The following is an 18,493-nucleotide window of genomic DNA, read 5'->3' as shown; positions in this document are numbered from 1 at the left end:
TTTTGGAACAACTGACAGTGACTAAATTATCTATGAGTGTGTGTGTTGGTGGTGGTGGGAAGGCTGGGGGAATGTGCAGGGACTCCGAAGGCCCATGGCTTCAGCACTAGAGGGAGAGGCCCTTTATTTCCAGCTGGTGAGAGGAGGCTGTTGGTGGGTCTGAGAAACCCTGGTGATGCAATACAGCATTCTTATAGGACACCACTGGGAAACTTATACATTGCCAAAAAATAAATAGTGAATATGTGTTGAAGCAGCACACAGTGCCTCATGACTTTGAAAGACAGAAGAAAAAATCCCCCATACCTATTTGTCCTGGGAGGCCTGGGGGGCCCGGAGGTCCAGGAAGGCCTGGCACTCCAGGGAGTCCAGCATCTCCAGGGACACCACGCTGGCCTTTGGGACCTGGGAGGCCCAGTCCTGGGGGACCCCTTTCTCCTGGAATGCCCTTGGTGCCAGGTGCTCCTGGGTAGCCCGCGTCCCCTGGGGGTCCTTTGATGCCATCACCCTGGGAGAATATTCAGTTTATTTCTTAAAAGACACGTAAACCTCAAAGACAGTCATATTCCCAGTTCCTTTTCTGCATGTCCCCAAGCCCAATGCTACAGATGGAGAGCAGAAGGACACTGGAGATTAATGAGAACCTACAGTCATGATCTAACCAAGTCACAGAAATAAAGGGTAGATTTTATAATAATCATGAGCAATGCAATAGAAGATAGTTCTGGGAGGCAAACAAATCTATTTGAATATTAAATTTTTCTTTCCAAACTATTAGCACCCCTGCGTTGATTGGGACCTTCATTCACAGGAAGAATTCTGCATAAGAACAGTGAGGCATAGGTTTGGATAAACGAGAGTAGTAATACACTATTTTTATTGTTATGATTTAGCATTTGTGGTGTATCTACTCTTCACAAGAGCTAATGCGTTGTTAAAGGAAAGGAAGTCTTTAATTTGGACAAGAAAGAAAGAGAAGTGTGCTCATGAAGAATAAGCCGAGGTGATAGGATCTGGATAGTAGGAAGCAGGGAAGTACTCGGTAACACCAGGCCCTATTAATGAAACTACTAAGCAGGTATGGAAAACCAGGGTGTGCAGTGGAGTGATCAAAGGGGTGGAGACTGTGAGAACTGGGGAGTTAGAAGGATTGATGTCTGCAGGGTCACGGGAAAACCGTGGGCCCAGCTTCACACTCAGTGTGTCTGAACGAGCTGGTACAACAGCTGTGTAAATAAGTCCCACCCATCTGTCTGAGCCGGGAATGAGACAGGGACATTCAGATAGCGAGGCGGCCGCAGCTTCCAGAAAATGAAACTGCTGCTCTCCACTAAGGCTACCTTTCTCCTTCATTTACATGAGGAGTGGTGGGACAATCACTGATCGAGGGTCAAGCCCTCTCTACTTGCATGGTCCTGATTAAACCACACAACCTCCTGTGTTTTGTCTCTTTAAGATGTGCCTAATGACAAGGGGAGGACTTTCCGTTTCCCAAGGCTGTTGCAGAGGTCAAATGGTAGGTTGACCAAACTTAGTGAGTGGTTAATGATGACGACCACTGGGGTGTGCTCCCAGAGGTTCTCAAGGCAGATGTTTACGTTGTTAGTTTAGAAATGCTGGCAATCAGGGACTGACAAAAGCCACCAGACTGGGAACCAGAAGTGGTGGGTTTGAGAGCAGAAAGAAAATAGCAGGCCCAGACAGCCAGGAGCCGGGCCGAGGGCCACCGGCCAGTCCTAGGTGCTGCTGGAGCTGGCTGCCCTCACAGCCATGGTTAGTGTGCTACTAAACACCAGTAATTCACACACCACATCGGGTCAGCCACTGTGATGAATCAAGACTCACCTCCTCCATACATGTGCACACCACATACAGGGAGACCATATCCACATGCACACACACACAAAGACCACTCCGTAATCACATCTGCACAGGCAAAACACGAACACTGTTCAAACCACCAACATGATCCACTGTCCTCTTCACTGATCACAGCTCCGGCCTCTCTGTTTTCCCCTCTTGACTTTCAGATAAGGCTTATTAAGATACATGATCATAGCATTATCTGTAGTTTTGGAAGCATCCCAATCAGAGAAGAGCCCCTTCTCCAACCCTCCTCAAGGCCACCAACACAGCTGAAGTCCTGTGATCACAGACTCGGACTCAGATTCAGTGCTGACAAATCACGTCACTTCTCGTCATTTCCTCATTCGATGAGTGGCCTCCACGCTTTCGTCTCAGAGAGTGACAAAGGAGTGCAACTGGGCTACACGAATTCTCTTTGGAAAATAATTTTTGAAGTGATAACAGCAATGCTAGATTACTAATAATCCAGGTGTTTTCAAAGAGCCCAAGGAAACTGCACTGAAAATGTTACCAGTATTATAAAAGAAATGACCCACGTTTGGAAGGAGAAGGCCTTGGTTTTGGAATGGGGCAAGTGAGCCAGCAAAGAGAATGTAAGTATGAAGCTCTGGGGAGAAGAGAGTTGTAGGTTGAATTGTGTCCCCTGCAGATGCTTTTGCCATATAAGCTGCCCAGTCTGTGGTGCTTTGTTGTGGCAGCCCCACGAGGTGAATTCAAGGATCTTAGGAGTGGGGGGTATAGGCTTGATAGCCATAGGAAAGAAACTGGAATCTAGGAAAAAAGGACTGAGAAATCACACTGCAGAATCAGGAGAAAACTCCAGAACTGTCCATGGGCAAGGCAAGACAGTAGGGCTTAGGCGAGGAGAGGAGGATGGTGAGCAGAGGTGGAGTCCTCTCTCCCGGGGTTCATCTCTGCCCTTCTCCATCTCCGTCTCCAGCCGGCCCCCACCCCCCAAGAAAGGCGGCTGGGACTTTGCACTTTGTGAGACATCCTCTCTTTCAAAGCTGGTGTGTTTGTTGCCAAAGTAAATTGTATATTTTATAACTTATTCTAGAAAAATAGTGTTCCACCACCTATTTAAGAACATTTGATTTGGGGAGGGTGGTGTTTCATTCCGTGTTACACCAGGAAGAATATTCATCATCTCTTTGACTTTTAAATATTCACTCTGGGCTCGGCTTCCCACCTAACTCACTATATCCTAAAAAACAAAATTTCTGCTCACTAAAATAGAATGGATTACATGGGGTGGATTTAGGGGGGTGCCAGCACCATTCGCCTCGAGGTGTTTAAGAGTGTGACTGACGGAGTGAGGGCTGAGCTGTTCCCACCCTTGTGGCTACTCACAGGAGGGCCCGGGAAGCCTGGGAATCCATCAAGTCCATCACGCCCGGGGATGCCGTCACCACCTTTGATTCCAGGCACACCTGGGATGCCCGGTGGTCCCTTCTCACCTGGGAAAGAATTTGCAGTGTGACTTTACTCATACAGGGCTGCCACAGAAGGATACATAGTGCAAGCAATTGCTTGGCCACAGAAGACTGACCTTTGGTGGTAATTGTTCTAGAATCTCCCTTTATTCCTTTGGGTCCAGGAGGTCCGAATCCACCAGGGGCTCCCTGTGGAAACAGACACAAAATGTCTTCCTCCGTCATACTGTTTAAGCAGGTCTGTGAAGATGATGGTTTTCTGTTCATACAGCGTGACGGCCATTACCTGTCATCAGGTGCAGCACTGTCCAAGAGAACTGTCTGCCACGTTAGATGTGCTTTATACCTGGCTGTCCAGTACTGTGGCCTCCAATCACAAATGGCTGTTGAACACTTGAAAGTGGCCAGTGGGACTGAAGAACTGAATGTTTAAGTTTAAATAATTGCCAATTAATGGCAGCAGCCACACGTAGTGGACAGTGGAAATCAGGACCTTGCTACTCAGAGTTTGGTACATGAACCAGCAGCAGGAGCCTCCCCTGGGAGCTTGTTAGAAATGCAGAACCCCAGAACCCACGGGGGCAACTGAAGCAGGATCTGTATTTCAGCGAAGTCCCAGAGATTCACACGGTTGTGAACTGGTGCGAAGCAATGATCCACGACACAAGGGGGCTCACTCTTAACTACAATTATTTAGAATTTGAGCAGATAATAAGCCTCTCAGTACAAAGGATGGACATGTGTGCTCATTAATATTGAGAACAACAAAGAGTATTGGAAATGGAAATTAATGTTGAAAGAAAACATACTTTAGAGACGGCTTACTGCGGGATCACTCATGTTTCAGGCTGTAAAGCCTAGATTTCCCAGTGAGCTGCCTTGTGGTTCAGGATGCTGTTTAATATGTGTGATATGCTCGTTTTGGGAAAATCGTGGTTGATCTTATTTGCAAGATTATGGGAGTTTTAGTGTTGGTTTAATTAAGTGGAATGTTACAAGTGATTAATGAGTTCCTTTCTCCTAAAAATAAATTCCACCGATATTTGGTTTATTGATTGAATTCCGTGCAGAAAAGGGTGCTGCACCATCAGGGCCCAGACGGTGTCTCACACGCAGACGCTGCTCACTAAGTATTGGTAGGTGTCGGGCACATGCCTGGAAGGATGAATTCATTTGTTGACCAATTATTCCTATACTTCCAACACTCTGCCAGACTGTATCAGTGCGAATATTTAGTAACGAAAAACCACCTCAGTCCTTCCTACTGCCATGGGGTTGGCAGACATCTAAGCATATAATTAAACGCAACACAGCAAACACTCCCAGAGGTGTTTGAACACAAGCACTGTGGGTGCATACGCAACACGGTTGGGCCAAGCCTGCCCTGGGAAGAGCTCAGACACTCCAGGTGCACCGAGTGGGACCCATTGGGCTTCTAGGAAATACTCTATCATTTTAGAAACCATCCAAGATTCTATCGGTTTCGCTGTTAAGTTCGAAATTCTCACAACACACCTTTTTAAAGGAATAGATAGCCATGGTTTGGGGATGGCATTATTTTAAAATTGGGATAAAGCACAGCATCTGCTGATTGTATTTGGATGTAACTGTTTGTTGTCTGAGAGGCCCGGGGCCTGGTGCCGTGGGTCTCACTTCCCCCGAGACACAGCACCGACGACCTCCCGCCGCAGCAGCTCTGAGGGGCGCGGGCCTCGCACCGCGGTGTGCAGCCAGACCATGCTCATCGCCCGTGGCCAACTGGCCTCAGCAAGCTTTTCTCTACTGCTAAGTATATAACACAATGGACTTTTCACTTTATAAATCTCCCCTGGTTGTCTTTTTAAGTACAAAAAGTATCATTTCTTTGCGTTCACCTACAATTTGGTTTGAAATTACTAGTTAAAACCTGCCACAGAGGAAATAGCTGCTCCAGATGATTGCTTTCATTAGGTGGGGAATACAGTCCACTTCACACACTACGAAGTGCACCATCCACGCTTCACCTGCAGGTTTTGGTTTTATTGGGGTATGGGAGCCTTCATGAAAGGCTAAACTGGCTCTACACCACATCTGAAGAGGTAAATACTGAATAAATAAGATGCTTTACATTCAAAATGCTAGAAACTTTTCTTTGGAGGTTATAATTCTTACACCGTAAAATTCACTGTGTTAAAGCATACAATTCAGTGGTCTTTAGTGTTTTTACAAGGTTGTGTAACCATCATTATTATCTAATTTGAGAACGTTTTCGTTGCCCCCAAAAGAATCCCCCTGTACCTTACACAGCCAGTCCCACTCTCTGGTCCACCCCCCGCCCTCCTTGGCAATGATCGATCTTGTTACTTTCAGATTTGCTTGTTCTGAATACTGTGCATGGATAGAAGCACAATATCTGCTCTTTCGTGTCTATTTTATTTCACTAAGCATAATGTTTCTGGGCCTTGTCCACACTGTAACATGTGTCAACACCTCATTCCTTTGGGTGCTTGAGGAATATCCTACTGTATGGGTCTACTCTGTCTTGTTTATCCACTTGTCAGCTGATGGACACTGGAGTTGCTTCCACTTCTGGCTATTATTATTATTAATACTGCTATGAATGCTTATATACAAATGTTTATGTGGGGGTTCTGCCCAAGATGGAGGCATAGGTAGAAACCCTTTGCTTCCTCTCACAACAAGTATTTATGTGGACATGTGTTTCAGTCTCTTGGGCCTCTATCTGGGAGTGAAATTTCTGGGTCCTAGGGTAATTCTATGATTGACTTTTTGAGGAATTTTGCACAGTGGCTGAACCATTTCATATTCCTACCAAGTAGTTTCCCTTGGAGTACACAGACTTTTTGGATGAAGTGTTGGGTGCCTGAAGTATGATGGTAGAAAGCTGTGTTAATTCAATAAATGAAAGCTGTGAGAACAGAGGTAGGTACTAAGGATGTTTCATCCCCTCTGTGATAGAATTTGTCTCTCACCTTGAGCCCTGGGAACCCAGGGGTGCCGTGCTGGCCAGGGTCTCCTTGGAACCCTTTCCTTCCTGGCTCCCCATGGGTGCCTGGGATGCCCTTGCGTCCAGGTGGTCCTGGAAGAGCACTGATGAACTGATCATCGGCGCATTTACAGTCCCCATAATCACCTGCAAAGTGAGGGAGAGGGAGGACTAGTTATTTACTCACAAAGTGTGGGTCAAACCTCTTCTTGGTTTTGCAGGGACAGGAGCATAAGCGTGGTGGGTGGTGGGGCTGGGGGTGAGGGGAGGAGTGACGGCAACGCCACATTCTGTGGCCATCAACTACTGTGCTGTTCACACTTATGTGTGCGGTGGGAATGCTTGTCCCTATTTTCTAGATGAGGAGCGTGAGTTACTTAGGTGTGCAGTCGTGGTCTCCTCCAGATGCAGAGTTCCTATGTAATGTTTACTAAAGATACTTAACCAATGGGGCCATTTACAGAGGCGTGTGTGGAGTAGAGGAATCGGTGACGGGGACTTGGGCGAGGGGAAGAGACAGTGTTCCAGGGTCCGGGTGAAGGGAAAGCCATGGCAAGAGCCATGGGCTTGGAGGCCAAGGTCATGGGTAGGCAGAGGAAAAATGCACCTCCTCTCCCCTGCTGTTTTGCCATGGCTGGACTCAGGGAGCCTGGTGCTGGTGGTAGGGTTGGCTTCTCAGGGGAGAGGGGGCCAGTGGGGATGAGTTGCACAGCTCATCCACAGATGTAGGACCACCACAGTCAGCCCTATCCACAGGGGGGCTTGCACCCGTACACCCCACATGTACCACGAAGGTCCAGATGTGGTTAAAGTGTGGGACCCGCGCCCAGGAACGGGAGAGCTGAGCAGGCATCACGGCGGTCCCTGACAGTTTCACAGGGAAGGGGCCGCCTGGGCCGTCCTTTCTTGGACAGGGCACTGAGCTAGGGGCAGCGTCCCTGAGATGCTGGGCAGGTCTCATCACTCCTCTGAGCCTTGGACTCCTCACCCGTTAGCTCATCCCTAACTCAGGAGATCACCCTTTGGATCCAACCAGATGATTTTGCTACAAGCACTCTGCAGTGGGCAGGTGCTTTGCAAATACTTGTTACGTTGCCTTGGAGCTGAGCACTCAGATCTGAAAGCCTAAGAAATCAATGTTCATTGTTTTTGCCCAGTGCTGGGCTCTGCACTCCCTGAAAATTCAGAGGTGAAGTTGGCACGAAAAGAACAGAGAAGGGTGAGTAAAGGATTGCTGGGTGCACCAAAAACGTGGCAGACGTCACCTTCGTTGCAGTGAAGTTTCCATGAAAGAAAGGACGCCCAGTGGGGAACTAGGCGATCGGGTTCATTTCAGAACAAGTGAAAAGGGTGAAGTGTACTCAGGTGGGCCAAGTCATCTCCCCATCCCTTCTGTCGTTCCGATGCCCCTTACCTTTCCATCCTTTCTGTCCGCGAGCCCCAGGGAAACCTGGAGCCCCAGGAGAGCCCGCCTGTCCTGGTGTTCCTTTAAGGCCAAAAAGGAAACCTACGGAGAAAATCCACAGGGGCAGCATGTTAGCAGAGCCCCGGGGACCCCCACCTGTTCCTGAACCCCGTACCGGGAGGTTTTCCACCAGGGCTCCCAGCAGAGACTAACAAAGTCCCACACACTCTAATTCCCCTCCCAAGCTCCTCATCAGAAAGAGATGAATGCTGTGTTGTGGTCACTGTTTTCAGGGATGGACAGAAATGTGAGAGCCTATGAATTTATTTTTTCTATTAAAGCCTAAAGATAAAAAAACTTTTGTTTTGAGAAATGAACCCAAAGCAAGGTTTTGATTTTCCAACTATGTATTGGGTTGGCCAAACAGTTTGTTTGGTTTGTTTTTTTCCGTAAGATGACTCTAGTCGTGCTTAGTTGTTTTAACTTCATTTAAAACAATTTTGTTAGATTGTATTGTGACAGCTGTCATATAAGCATGCATTAAAAAACATAAAAATTGGTGAATTTTTGTGTAGCCATTTTAATATTGAAGATGGAAGAAAATAAGTGAATTTTCAGCATATTATGCTTTATTATATCGAGAAAGGTAAAAACAACTGAAATGCAAAAAGAAGATTTGTGCAGTGTACGGAGAAGGTGTTGTGACTCATTGAATGTATCAAACATGGTTTGTGAAGTTTTGTGCTAGAAATTTCTCACTGGACAATGCTCCACGGTCAGATGGACAAGCTGAAGTTGATAGCGATCAAATTGAGACATTAACTGAGAACAATCAAAGTTATACCATGCAGGGGATAGCTGACATACTGAAAATACCCAGATCAACAAAGTTATTGGTGAAAATGAAAAGTGTGTCTTTTATTTTATGGAAGAAAAAAACATATGGAGTTTTTGACCAACCCAATATTTTGCAATTCCAAGGCTACCAAAAGACTTCTGGTTTTCCAAAAGACAATAAGTATCGAAATTAATTTGGTGCCCTGGCTGGTGTGGCTCAGTGCATTGAGCACCAGCCTGTGAACTGAAAGGTCTCTGGTTTGGTTCCTTGTCAGGGCACATGCCTGGGTGGGGGGCCAGGTCCCCTGTTGGGGGCATATGAGAGGCAGCTGATCAATGTTTCTCTCCCTCTCTTTCTCCCTCCCTTCCCCCCTCTCTAAAATAAATAAATAACATCTTTAGAAACTAAGTAAAAAATACAAAATTAAACATTCATTAAAAAAAAAATCAATTCGGTTCCCTATTGTCCTCTCCTGGGAACAGGTTCTCACTTGAACATACTTCTCTCCCCACACACACACCACACACACACTCCTTCCTTTTTTACTCTTTTGGGTGCACACAAGTACACACATGCACACAAGGAGTCTGTGTAATTAATGTAGATAACTTGTGAACCATCTGGATTCAGTGTGATAGCTGGGATCAGGGTACTTCCAGTCTGCTGTCCGCAGGGCTCCAATAATTCCAAGCAGGGATATCTGGGCAAAGGTGTAAGAAATACAAGCTAATAGCCAACAAGATTCCCCAAGTCACATTTGAGAGGAGCGCCATCGTGTGGTGGGACTGGGGCTGCACATGCCCAGGAAACTGCAGAGTATGGAATCTGAGTCTCTCTGACTTCTGTTCTCTTCATTGCTACACCCTACAGTGCTCATGGTTCCAAAGATCCAATAAAACTCCAACAAATTAAAATACAGGCTGCCATGCCCACCTTTTGGTAACTGAGAGGAGAGAATGAGGTGATTATGGAAGCAGAAAGGAAAGGAAAACACCAATTTTAAAAACTTCTGCTATCTGTTTGGAAAAATGATACCAGAATTTCAATATCAGAAAGCTCCAAGGCAACTAAATGTTTATGGAAAGGTGGCAATGACTATTGTTCCATGTAATGTGACCTCACTACACGTTTAATATAATCTCTCTCATCCATCCATCCATCTATCCATTCATTTGCTAAACATTTCTCCAGTGCCTACACTGTGCCCAGCAGGGTGCTAGAAGCTGTGCACACAGTTGGAACAAAACTGACAGGACCTTATGGAACTTCCTGTTTTGATGTGGAGGTACACACCAGACACACCTTAGTTAACAGAACAACACAGAGTTTCAAATTATGGCTAGTGCTGTGAGATGCTCAGAGAAAGTAATAGGGAGAGTGGTCAACAGGAAAGCCACTTCTGAACTTGACACTTAACTTAAGACCTAAAGAATATCTGGCTGGCATAGCTCAGTGGATTGAGTGCGGGCTGCGAACCAAAGTGTTGCAAGTTCGATTTCCAGTCAGGGCACATGCCTGGGTTGCAGGCCATGGCCCCCAGTAACCGCACATTGATGTTTCTCTCTCTCTCTCTTTCTCCCTCCCTTCCCTCTCTGGAAATAAATAAATAAATAAATAAATAAATAAATAAATAAATAAATAAATAAGAGACCTAAAGAATAAAAGCCAGCCAGCCCAGAGGGGGTGGGAGGGAATGTTCCCAGGAGAGCATAAGCTTGTCTAAAAGCCCTGAGGTGGAAGGCAGTTACTGGAGGGTGATGTGTGAGGAGCAGAATTGCAGGAAGGGAGGTGAGGAGATCATGCCAGCCTAGTGGGCTAAGAAATGGGGTTTGGATTTTATGCCAAGGGCAATAGGAAGTCATTAAAGGGTTTCCAAGAGGAAAAGTTACACGACCTAATTTACATGTATAAGGGATACACTGGCCATGTAGCCAGTTAGCCGAGAGAGGAGGAATGGAAGCTGGTCATGAGTGGGTTGGTTATTCTGGCCGAATAAGTATGATACTGCGGTGGCTTCAGTAATGGAAGTAGTGAGATGATGGGTTGATTCAAGATTTGAGAGGCAGAATCACTAGGACCTGGCGATGGGTTTGTAGTGTGAGTGAGCTAGATGCTACAGCAACCCCCAAGGCTCTGGCCTGAGCTCCTGGGTCTGCAGAGATGGTTGAGGCCCAGGACAGGGGTGTGTGGGTGGGGGAGATGGGGAGCAGGAGATCCAGAGTTCTGTTCCGGGCACACAAAGTTGGAGAGGTCTGTGATACATACATTGGTGACTATGTGATGAGTTAATGGTTTGTACGAATTTGGAGCTCAGAACATGGAACTGGGCTGGAGACACGATGAAGGAATAGGGGAAAAGAACTTGTATTTCAATTCATGTGAAAGGGTAATTCACTTAAGGTAGAGAGTGCAGAGAGAAAAAGGGATCCAAGAATGAACTTCAAGGAACTCCATCACCTACTGGATGGATGGGTAGAAGGGGAAATAGAAGAAAGAGCCAGCAAGCTATCCTCAAAAAAAAAAAAAAGAAAAAAAAAGGTCATTGAGATAATGGTGGGGAAGACAGCGGGGAAGACAGACTATCGAGTCTGCTTGAAATTGTTGATTAAGCAGTGGAGAGAGGCTGCAAATGGAGACGAGAGGCCTCTGCCCTGGAAGAAGGTGTCTGGAACTCGTTGCCCCACAGCTCTCTGCCCTCCTCTGCTCCCAGACTGCACCTCTCTGGGGTTCCACTGAAGGACGGATTGCGCTGGGGCCGCCGTCAGGCAACCCTTACTGTGTAACATCTGTGGGACTGTTGCTACTCAACAGGTTGAGAAGGTTTTGCCCTTCTTCCATCACCAGCTTTTTCTATTCACACCACGGAGCACCTGCTATGCCCTCGTCCACTGCCTACTGCATGGGTTCACGACATCATTTAGCAGAAAGCCCAGGTGAAAACATGGCTGCGGCCACGCAGCCTCCTTTGAGTGTCTGTCCACTTACCATCTGGTCCCCGTGGTCCAGCAGGCCCTGGGGCTCCTGGGAGCCCTGCCTTCCCTTCAAGTCCTGGCGAACCGGGGTAGAGCGCAGGGATGCCCGGTTCTCCTATGAAGCCTTTGGGTCCCATTTCACCTGGGGCGCCTCTCCGCCCACCTGAAAATCCAACAGCAACCAGCAGCAGTGTGAGACGTGTGCTATTTAACAGCCGCACTGGCATTCCTGCCCACGGGAGCCCTCCATCAGGACTAGGAAATTTATGGTCCATTCAGTAACTTAAGGGGTAGATGCCAGTGGTATATTCCATTCCCATTTTTCATCCTCAAAAGAGCCCCTCTTCTTGCCTCCAAACAGTGGCCTGAGGGTTGTTACCAGCATGTGGCAACGTTTGTTGACTGCCTGTGCTTCCCCCAGCCTGCTGACAGAATCCTGCTCATCAGCGGCACAGTGTAACCTAGTGGGAGAGTTACTGTCACAGGGCCCATTGCTCTGTGACAACAACCTAACGTGGCTGTGAGAGCCATTACAGCTGCTGATCCCAGGCTACAAGGAGGAGCACCAGCACCAACAAAGCTGTGCAGCTGCTAAGGGTCCTGAGGGGATGCACTCTTGATGCCATGGAACCACATTACCTTCACTTATGCTGGACGTGCCGGGCAAGCCTGCCGGGCCAGGGTCCCCTGGCAGACCCCGTGTTCCTGGATCCCCACGGGTCCCTGGAGATCCTGGGTCACCTCTGTCGCCTGGAACAGAGACAGGCCCCACAGTGAGAACAGGGCTGTTGTCTGGGGCTCACGACAGATGTTCCCCTTTTCACTGAATGCCTGTTTACCAATACCCTGCACACTGTGTGAGGCACAATGGGGGTCCGAGTGTTTAATACATGACGGTCCCTGTTTTCAAGAGCTCATTCCCAATCAAAGAGGGGGAGACAATATTCCTATAAATATCACAAAACAGAGAGGCACGTAATGCCAAAAAGGTACAGAGTGGTTTCAAAGGAGGGAAAGATTATTTTGGGAGAAAATCTGATATTGAGGGACCATGGAGAATAGAAACAATAGAAGTAGATTTTTGAGCTCTTGCTATGCACACTAGGCTCAGCACAAAATGCTTTACATACATTTGATTCCCATAAAACCATGTGGCATGGAGAGTACCACAGTCCCAATTTTGCAGAGGGGAGAAGCATTGTGCTCAGGGGCATTCATGTCTCCTAGAACAGGTAACCTAATGGCTGAGTTTTGGACAGGGGTGCAGTTTGAGGAGATGGGAAACAAGGGAGGGTGCAGGCAGAGAATGGTCAAGGGAAGGGTAACCAGAGGGGAGGGGAGGCCAGACTGACAGGACAGAGCTGGTGGAACATCAGGTTGGATGAGGAGCTGAGGCTAACGTGAGACCAGTGAAAGAACTGATGTGATTAGGAATCTTCTCATGCACGAGGCAATGTGCTTCTCTTTCCGAGCCCCAGCTCCTGCTGGATTGCCTTTTCGTAACTCTTCGCTGGATGAATAACATATGAATGCTTTTACAAGCCTTATCCATAAATAAACATAAAGTGGCATCACTAAGTTCTTTGGCATGTTGGATAAAAACACACAAAAGTAGTCATTAGACCGACACATGGGTCATACCTAAGCAGGACAGTGAGTCCTTGACCCCTGGGCATATATGATAGGGGTGAGCCAGATGATCTACTGGGTGTAGGAAAGAAGCATCATGGCATTTTTATTTAAAAAACCCATCCTTTAAAATCTGTGTCTGATGTGTAAGTTTTAGCATGCATGTCATTCAGTCATTCAGATAAATATTTGCTGAGCACCTACTAGTTGCCTGGGTCTGTTCTAGAAACTGGGGATACAGTAGTGAACCACACAGGCTAGTCTCTGCCTTCACAAAAACTCCTATAACATGGGCAAGTCATCCATAAATATATGTACGATTACTTGGAGGTATGCTCAACACATTTTTCAAAAACATTATTCAGAAGGATGCACATTCAAAACCGTTGCTCTTACCACAGAATTTGAGTCATATTTCAGTACAATTTTACCAACTTGGAGGCTGAGCTAAGATACCAAGATGAGCATGAGCCACAACACATGCAAAATCCTTCAATTACACACACAGGTCAACTGGGACAGCAGAGCATCTGCCTAGGTAGTTGTTCACGTGCACATATCTGGGGAGTCAGCTCCCTGAAGTCTGAAAGGATGAGACTGTCTCCAAGATCAGAGCTTGTGATCAGTACTGGGTTTCAGACCGTCTAGCAGAAGGGTATGTGCACCGTGGTAGCTTTGGAGTGGGAAGGTGGCTGGGCCAGCCACCACGGGGGCCTGAGGTGCAGAAGGACTGGATTTCTTCAGTGAGACACAGATGGCGAAGCCAGAGCCTGCGCGAGGTGTGTGGCACTGGGAGAATTTCCCAACAGAGGGGTCTCACCTAGAAAGTGGGGGGCACTCTCTCAGGCCTCAGGCAAAGTGAGGCTCTCCTGGGATACCACACTGAAGCCACGAGGGAAGGTGCACACAAACAGATTCTACAAAGCTGTGGTCTGAACATCTTTTGTTTTACTTAGATAAATCTTTCTTGAAAGTTCATGATTCTGCGTCCCTAACAGAAGAGAACGAACACTCTCATGAAAGAGAAGTTGCATACAAACCTTTAACTAGGGCAGGATGGAGGATGGGGGCAGGTGGGCCTGGGAGGCCTCGGTCACCCACTTCTCCCTGGAGAAAAAAAAAGGAGGAAACAGAAGAATGTGAGACCAACCTTTTGGAGTTTTGGACCTAGCATACTCTTCTGAGTAACTGAGCCATAGACTCTGCCCTGGGGCTCCATCTCCATTATGCCGAGGCACTAAGTCCAGGCATCCCAGACACACCGATGGACAACCAAGTGGGCTGTGCCAATGCCACCTTGAAATCCTTGTCAGATACTAGACCCAGTCAGGAGGCTGCTTTCTGCAGGGTGGGCTGTTTCATTGTTGAGAATGGTATCTGAGTCACCCTGCAGGGTGAGCCGGGGGTGACTCAACAACACCCTGACGCAATGCCATCTGGGTTGCAAGAGCTAACAACTCTGAGCCTCACTGGGTCCCACAGGCCTGCGAGTTCCCCGTCCTCACTGGACATGTCCCACATCGAGCAGGAAAGGCTCCCTCTTTGGCTAGTGTCCCCATCAGCTGGTGTAGCTGGACCTTACCTGGTCCTCAGACGACTGGGTTTCACTGCCCTGCCAGCCCATGCAAGATCTAAACATGTCAGTCACATCCTCCCTTGGGAACCAGGGGTGCCCCACCCTCTTGTTACCACAAAGCCCTCCCCCAGTCCTGCTGGTTCACTCTGCCCCAGTGCAGCCTCTGCCCGTGTGGCGTGTAGCATCCTGAGGCTGGGATGTACGTGACTAACGAATGAATGTCCATCTCATCTCCCCACTGCGGGGTGTTGGGTGTCTGGATATCTATTCTTAGTTGGGACAGACGCCACCGCCCTGTCCAACGTGGGGAGTAGGAGGCCATCAGAACGCCACCCAAAGAGAGGAACTGAAAACCAGGCTCACCTTGGGTCCTCGGAGCCCATCGGGGCCTGGGAAGCCATCGGGTCCTCTGCTTCCCTGCAGGAGAGATGTTTGGTGCTTATTCTTATCTCTATAATTTAAAGGACTGACCAAAAGATCTTTATTATGTCTAATGAAATGAACAATAATTCATTAAAATCACCTCCTACCCAGTCTCAGTTTAATTTTTTCTGATTTTGGTTTCAAAAATGTTTTGTTAAAGTGGCTTTATTTGAATCAGGACCCAAAGTCTAAACATGACATTTGGCTGATGTGTCTCTTAATTTTCTCATGATTCATAACAGTTTCTTCTTCCTTCCTACTTCTTTAGTAACTTTTTGTTGCTGTTATTGAAGAAACCGGGTTTTTGGCACTGCAAAGAGCCAACGACGTGGTGGACTGGACCCACCTCACCCTTACGGTGTGTAGAATGTGCTTCTCTTTCCCTTCTATTTCCTCTAAATTGGTTGATAGATCTAGAGGCGTCTTCAGGTTCAGGGACACCTTTTGAGCAAGAAGTGTTCTCAGAGGCTGCTGTGTCCTTCCTGTCTACTGCACCCCTTCCGGAGGCACAGAGGCAGAGGCTAAGAGATTTTATAATCAAACGGTGGGGTCAAATGCTGACAACCTGACGCATCTGTTAAAACCTTCCTTCTAGATAGGTTTCTGAGAAATTTCCATTAATGCCAAATAGGAGCACTAAAGCCTCTCTGTTTAGATGTTTTCTTCTTTATGAAAGAAAATGTCTAGTGCTAACTGTTGCTTTCTAATTCCCTCAGCTATGCATCAGAAAAAGCCCTATCATATTTGGGTAGATATGTAAAGTTTCAAAAATAATCTAGAAACTTATTTCATCTTGCTAAAGAATATGTACAGTTGGCCCCCCAAATTTGAATGCCAGCTGCCAGTGGTAGAAAAAAATGGACTTTACATGATCATTTTACAACATAGTTTGAAATCTAGGAGCATGTAGGCTGAAAGTCATGTTGTTTAGAATGAACTAAGATTGGCTTACTTTTGTGTTTTTCATGGTGGGTCCATAATTTAGACTGACTTTCTTTTACACTAAGTAAACCTGGAGATTCAAAAGTGAAGGTACCTTTTTCCGATAGGAAAAATGATTTTCTATTTAGAGGCCACCTCCTGAGATATGTCAGGGATCACTAAAGAGCCTGCCAATGATGGGGGAGTTGGCAACTAGGGATCCAGTCGAAGCTGTGTCCAGGGCTGACACAACAATCCAGCTCGAACAATACGCTGGACTTTGTCACATGTACACACCATTCCACGCCACCCCACACTGATCAGCCATGTTGTGGCATCATCAACAAGCAATAACAAGCATCCCCAGAACTAATTAAAGTTCTATCAATCCCTGGAGAAATGAGGGAGGGGGAGCCGATTCTTTGCTCCAGGAGAGAAAGAAAAATCTTTCCCAGAATCTTCTCTTTTTCCGTTTATCCTATTTCGATACATTGTTTATGTTGGTGTTCACAGTTGCTCCTTGGAGCTGCCTTTGATTACTGGTTCCATTTTACAGCCTAAAACTAAAGTCTGTGAGTACAACTGAGATGTTAGTTGGGGAGTCTTGGCAACTTGGCAAGTAAGATAACACATGGTAGACACATCTATGGTGCAGTGTGGTGGGAACACGCAGGACGCCTCAGCCGTGTGTGTGTGTGTGCGTGTGCGCCCTGGGCATTTCCTATGTTGAGAGTCGAGGAAACGATTTCCTCACAGCATCGGAGATGCCCCACCTAATTGGAAGCATCTGCATCTCCCTGGTTGTTGCAAGTGCAGAAAGCAAGCTGGAAAACGTGAGCCCTGGATCCCAGCATCTGGGCCACAGCAGTCAGACGCCCCAGGGGGTCAGCGCCTGGGGAACATCCTGTCCTTCATTAACTTTTGAGTTCTAGGGGGTGGCTATGTTGAACTCTACTTTAAAAACACTGTAATTCCTTAGTGTTGGGTGTAGAAAAACAAATCATAATTATGATTTCACTAGCACATGGCAGGCAATCAAAGTATTAACAGTTATAGTTTAATTACACGGAGTGGGTTGAAACAAATTACTTTTAAATGTTAATGTTTGCTTTACTCCTCTGTCCCTTTACAGCACTCACATACTATAGTCCTTAAACCAGCCAGAAACTGGCCTTTTGGCCTTTAGTTGGGGGTGCTGCAGGGACAGCAGCTGGCTCCAGGAACACAACCTTTGGGGGTGCTCCTGTCCGTTACTAATATTATGAGAGGATGGGTGTAACGAGGGGCCATCCCTGGTTGGGTTTAAGATAAAAGGATGGGAATAGGAAAAATAAGGTCAACTGGTGCTGCAGGAAGGAATCAAGGTTGGTACTCATTGTGAATGGCCAAAACCGGAGTATGGGAGCAGGACGCCTGAGTCTAGGGCCAGTGGGGGTCAGAAACCAAATCTGGGAGGTCAAGTCCCCTCTGTAGTCGCAGGGGCGCTGACAAGACCTGTTGCTCACTACCAGGGTCCTTAAGTCTCTCCAGTCACTCAGTGGACTGGCAGCAGTCTGAACCAATTATTTATTTATTTATTGTTTTTAAAGTGGGTGGGGTGGGACAGGTGAGGCAGGGAGTGGGGGAGAGAGAGAGAGAGAGAGAGAAATATCAATTTGTTGTTCCATTTATTTATGCATTCATTGGTGGATTCTTGTGTGTGCTCTGACTGGGGATCGAGTCTGCAGCTGCTGTGTATCGGGACGACGCTCTTACCACTTGGCCAGGGCTGAATCAATTTTGAAAAAACATCTATTCCTATGTACCTACGAGCACTGAATTATGCAAATACTAGCCCAGGGGCACCCAGATGTGTGTGCCATAATGTTGACTGCATGATTGTTGAACAGAGCAAGCAGCTGGAAACCACTGTGAGGGGCTTGTTAAGCCAACATCGTACATCCATTTACTGCACTTCTACAGCTTATTAGCAGAACTATGTATGTGTGAACACACTAATGTGGAATAATCTCCAAGTCACACGAGATGAAAAAACAAGTGGCAGAATGATATGGATATTTTTACTTTCCATCGTTAAATTATGCACATGTAAAAATACATGTCCTTTTATGCCAGCACTTATCTGAAACGGTACCCACAGCTATTACCAGTAGCTGCCTCTGGGCAGAATGCTGGGGGCCTGTGACAGGAAGATGTGCTATATATTGTACGATCGAATTAGTGAGAATAATGGATAGTGAAGATAATAAGTAATTAATTCAAATATCTATTTCTCTGTGTACTCTTTCATATGACCTAGCATTCAGACAATTCTAAGCCTGATCCAGATTCAGAGCACATTTCTCACATAGTGTTTTCTTCTCAAAAAATTGTCAAAAATCTGCCTACAGAACACATGGTAAAAATAACTAAGTGGGTCAATCATTAAAGATAAACAAAGCGTG

At 46.8% G+C, this 18,493-nt stretch overlaps 1 protein-coding gene across 3 annotated transcripts in view; it reads right to left on the bottom strand.

Annotated features, from left to right (window-relative positions):
- COL4A2 (collagen type IV alpha 2 chain) overlaps nucleotides 1-18,493 on the bottom strand; it is a 187,655-nt gene that overhangs the window by 40,180 nt on the left and 128,982 nt on the right. For all 3 annotated transcript variants that reach the window (XM_045821225.1, XM_045821224.1, XM_045821223.1), the window contains exons 17-25: nucleotides 15,069-15,122; nucleotides 14,170-14,236; nucleotides 12,140-12,250; nucleotides 11,514-11,663; nucleotides 7,700-7,792; nucleotides 6,272-6,432; nucleotides 3,416-3,488; nucleotides 3,217-3,323; nucleotides 307-508 (exon numbers count right to left, since the gene is read on the bottom strand). In XM_045821225.1, coding sequence (XP_045677181.1) covers nucleotides 307-508; nucleotides 3,217-3,323; nucleotides 3,416-3,488; nucleotides 6,272-6,432; nucleotides 7,700-7,792; nucleotides 11,514-11,663; nucleotides 12,140-12,250; nucleotides 14,170-14,236; nucleotides 15,069-15,122 — 1,018 coding nt within the window. The remainder of the gene's footprint in view (nucleotides 1-306; nucleotides 509-3,216; nucleotides 3,324-3,415; nucleotides 3,489-6,271; nucleotides 6,433-7,699; nucleotides 7,793-11,513; nucleotides 11,664-12,139; nucleotides 12,251-14,169; nucleotides 14,237-15,068; nucleotides 15,123-18,493) is intronic.

The sequence above is a fragment of the Phyllostomus hastatus genome, unplaced genomic scaffold, assembly GCF_019186645.2.
Source record: "Phyllostomus hastatus isolate PE091 unplaced genomic scaffold, TTU_PhHast_1.1 phas_scaffold_46, whole genome shotgun sequence".
NCBI lineage: Eukaryota > Metazoa > Chordata > Mammalia > Chiroptera > Phyllostomidae > Phyllostomus > Phyllostomus hastatus.
This window is presented reverse-complemented; position numbering and strand designations above follow the sequence as displayed.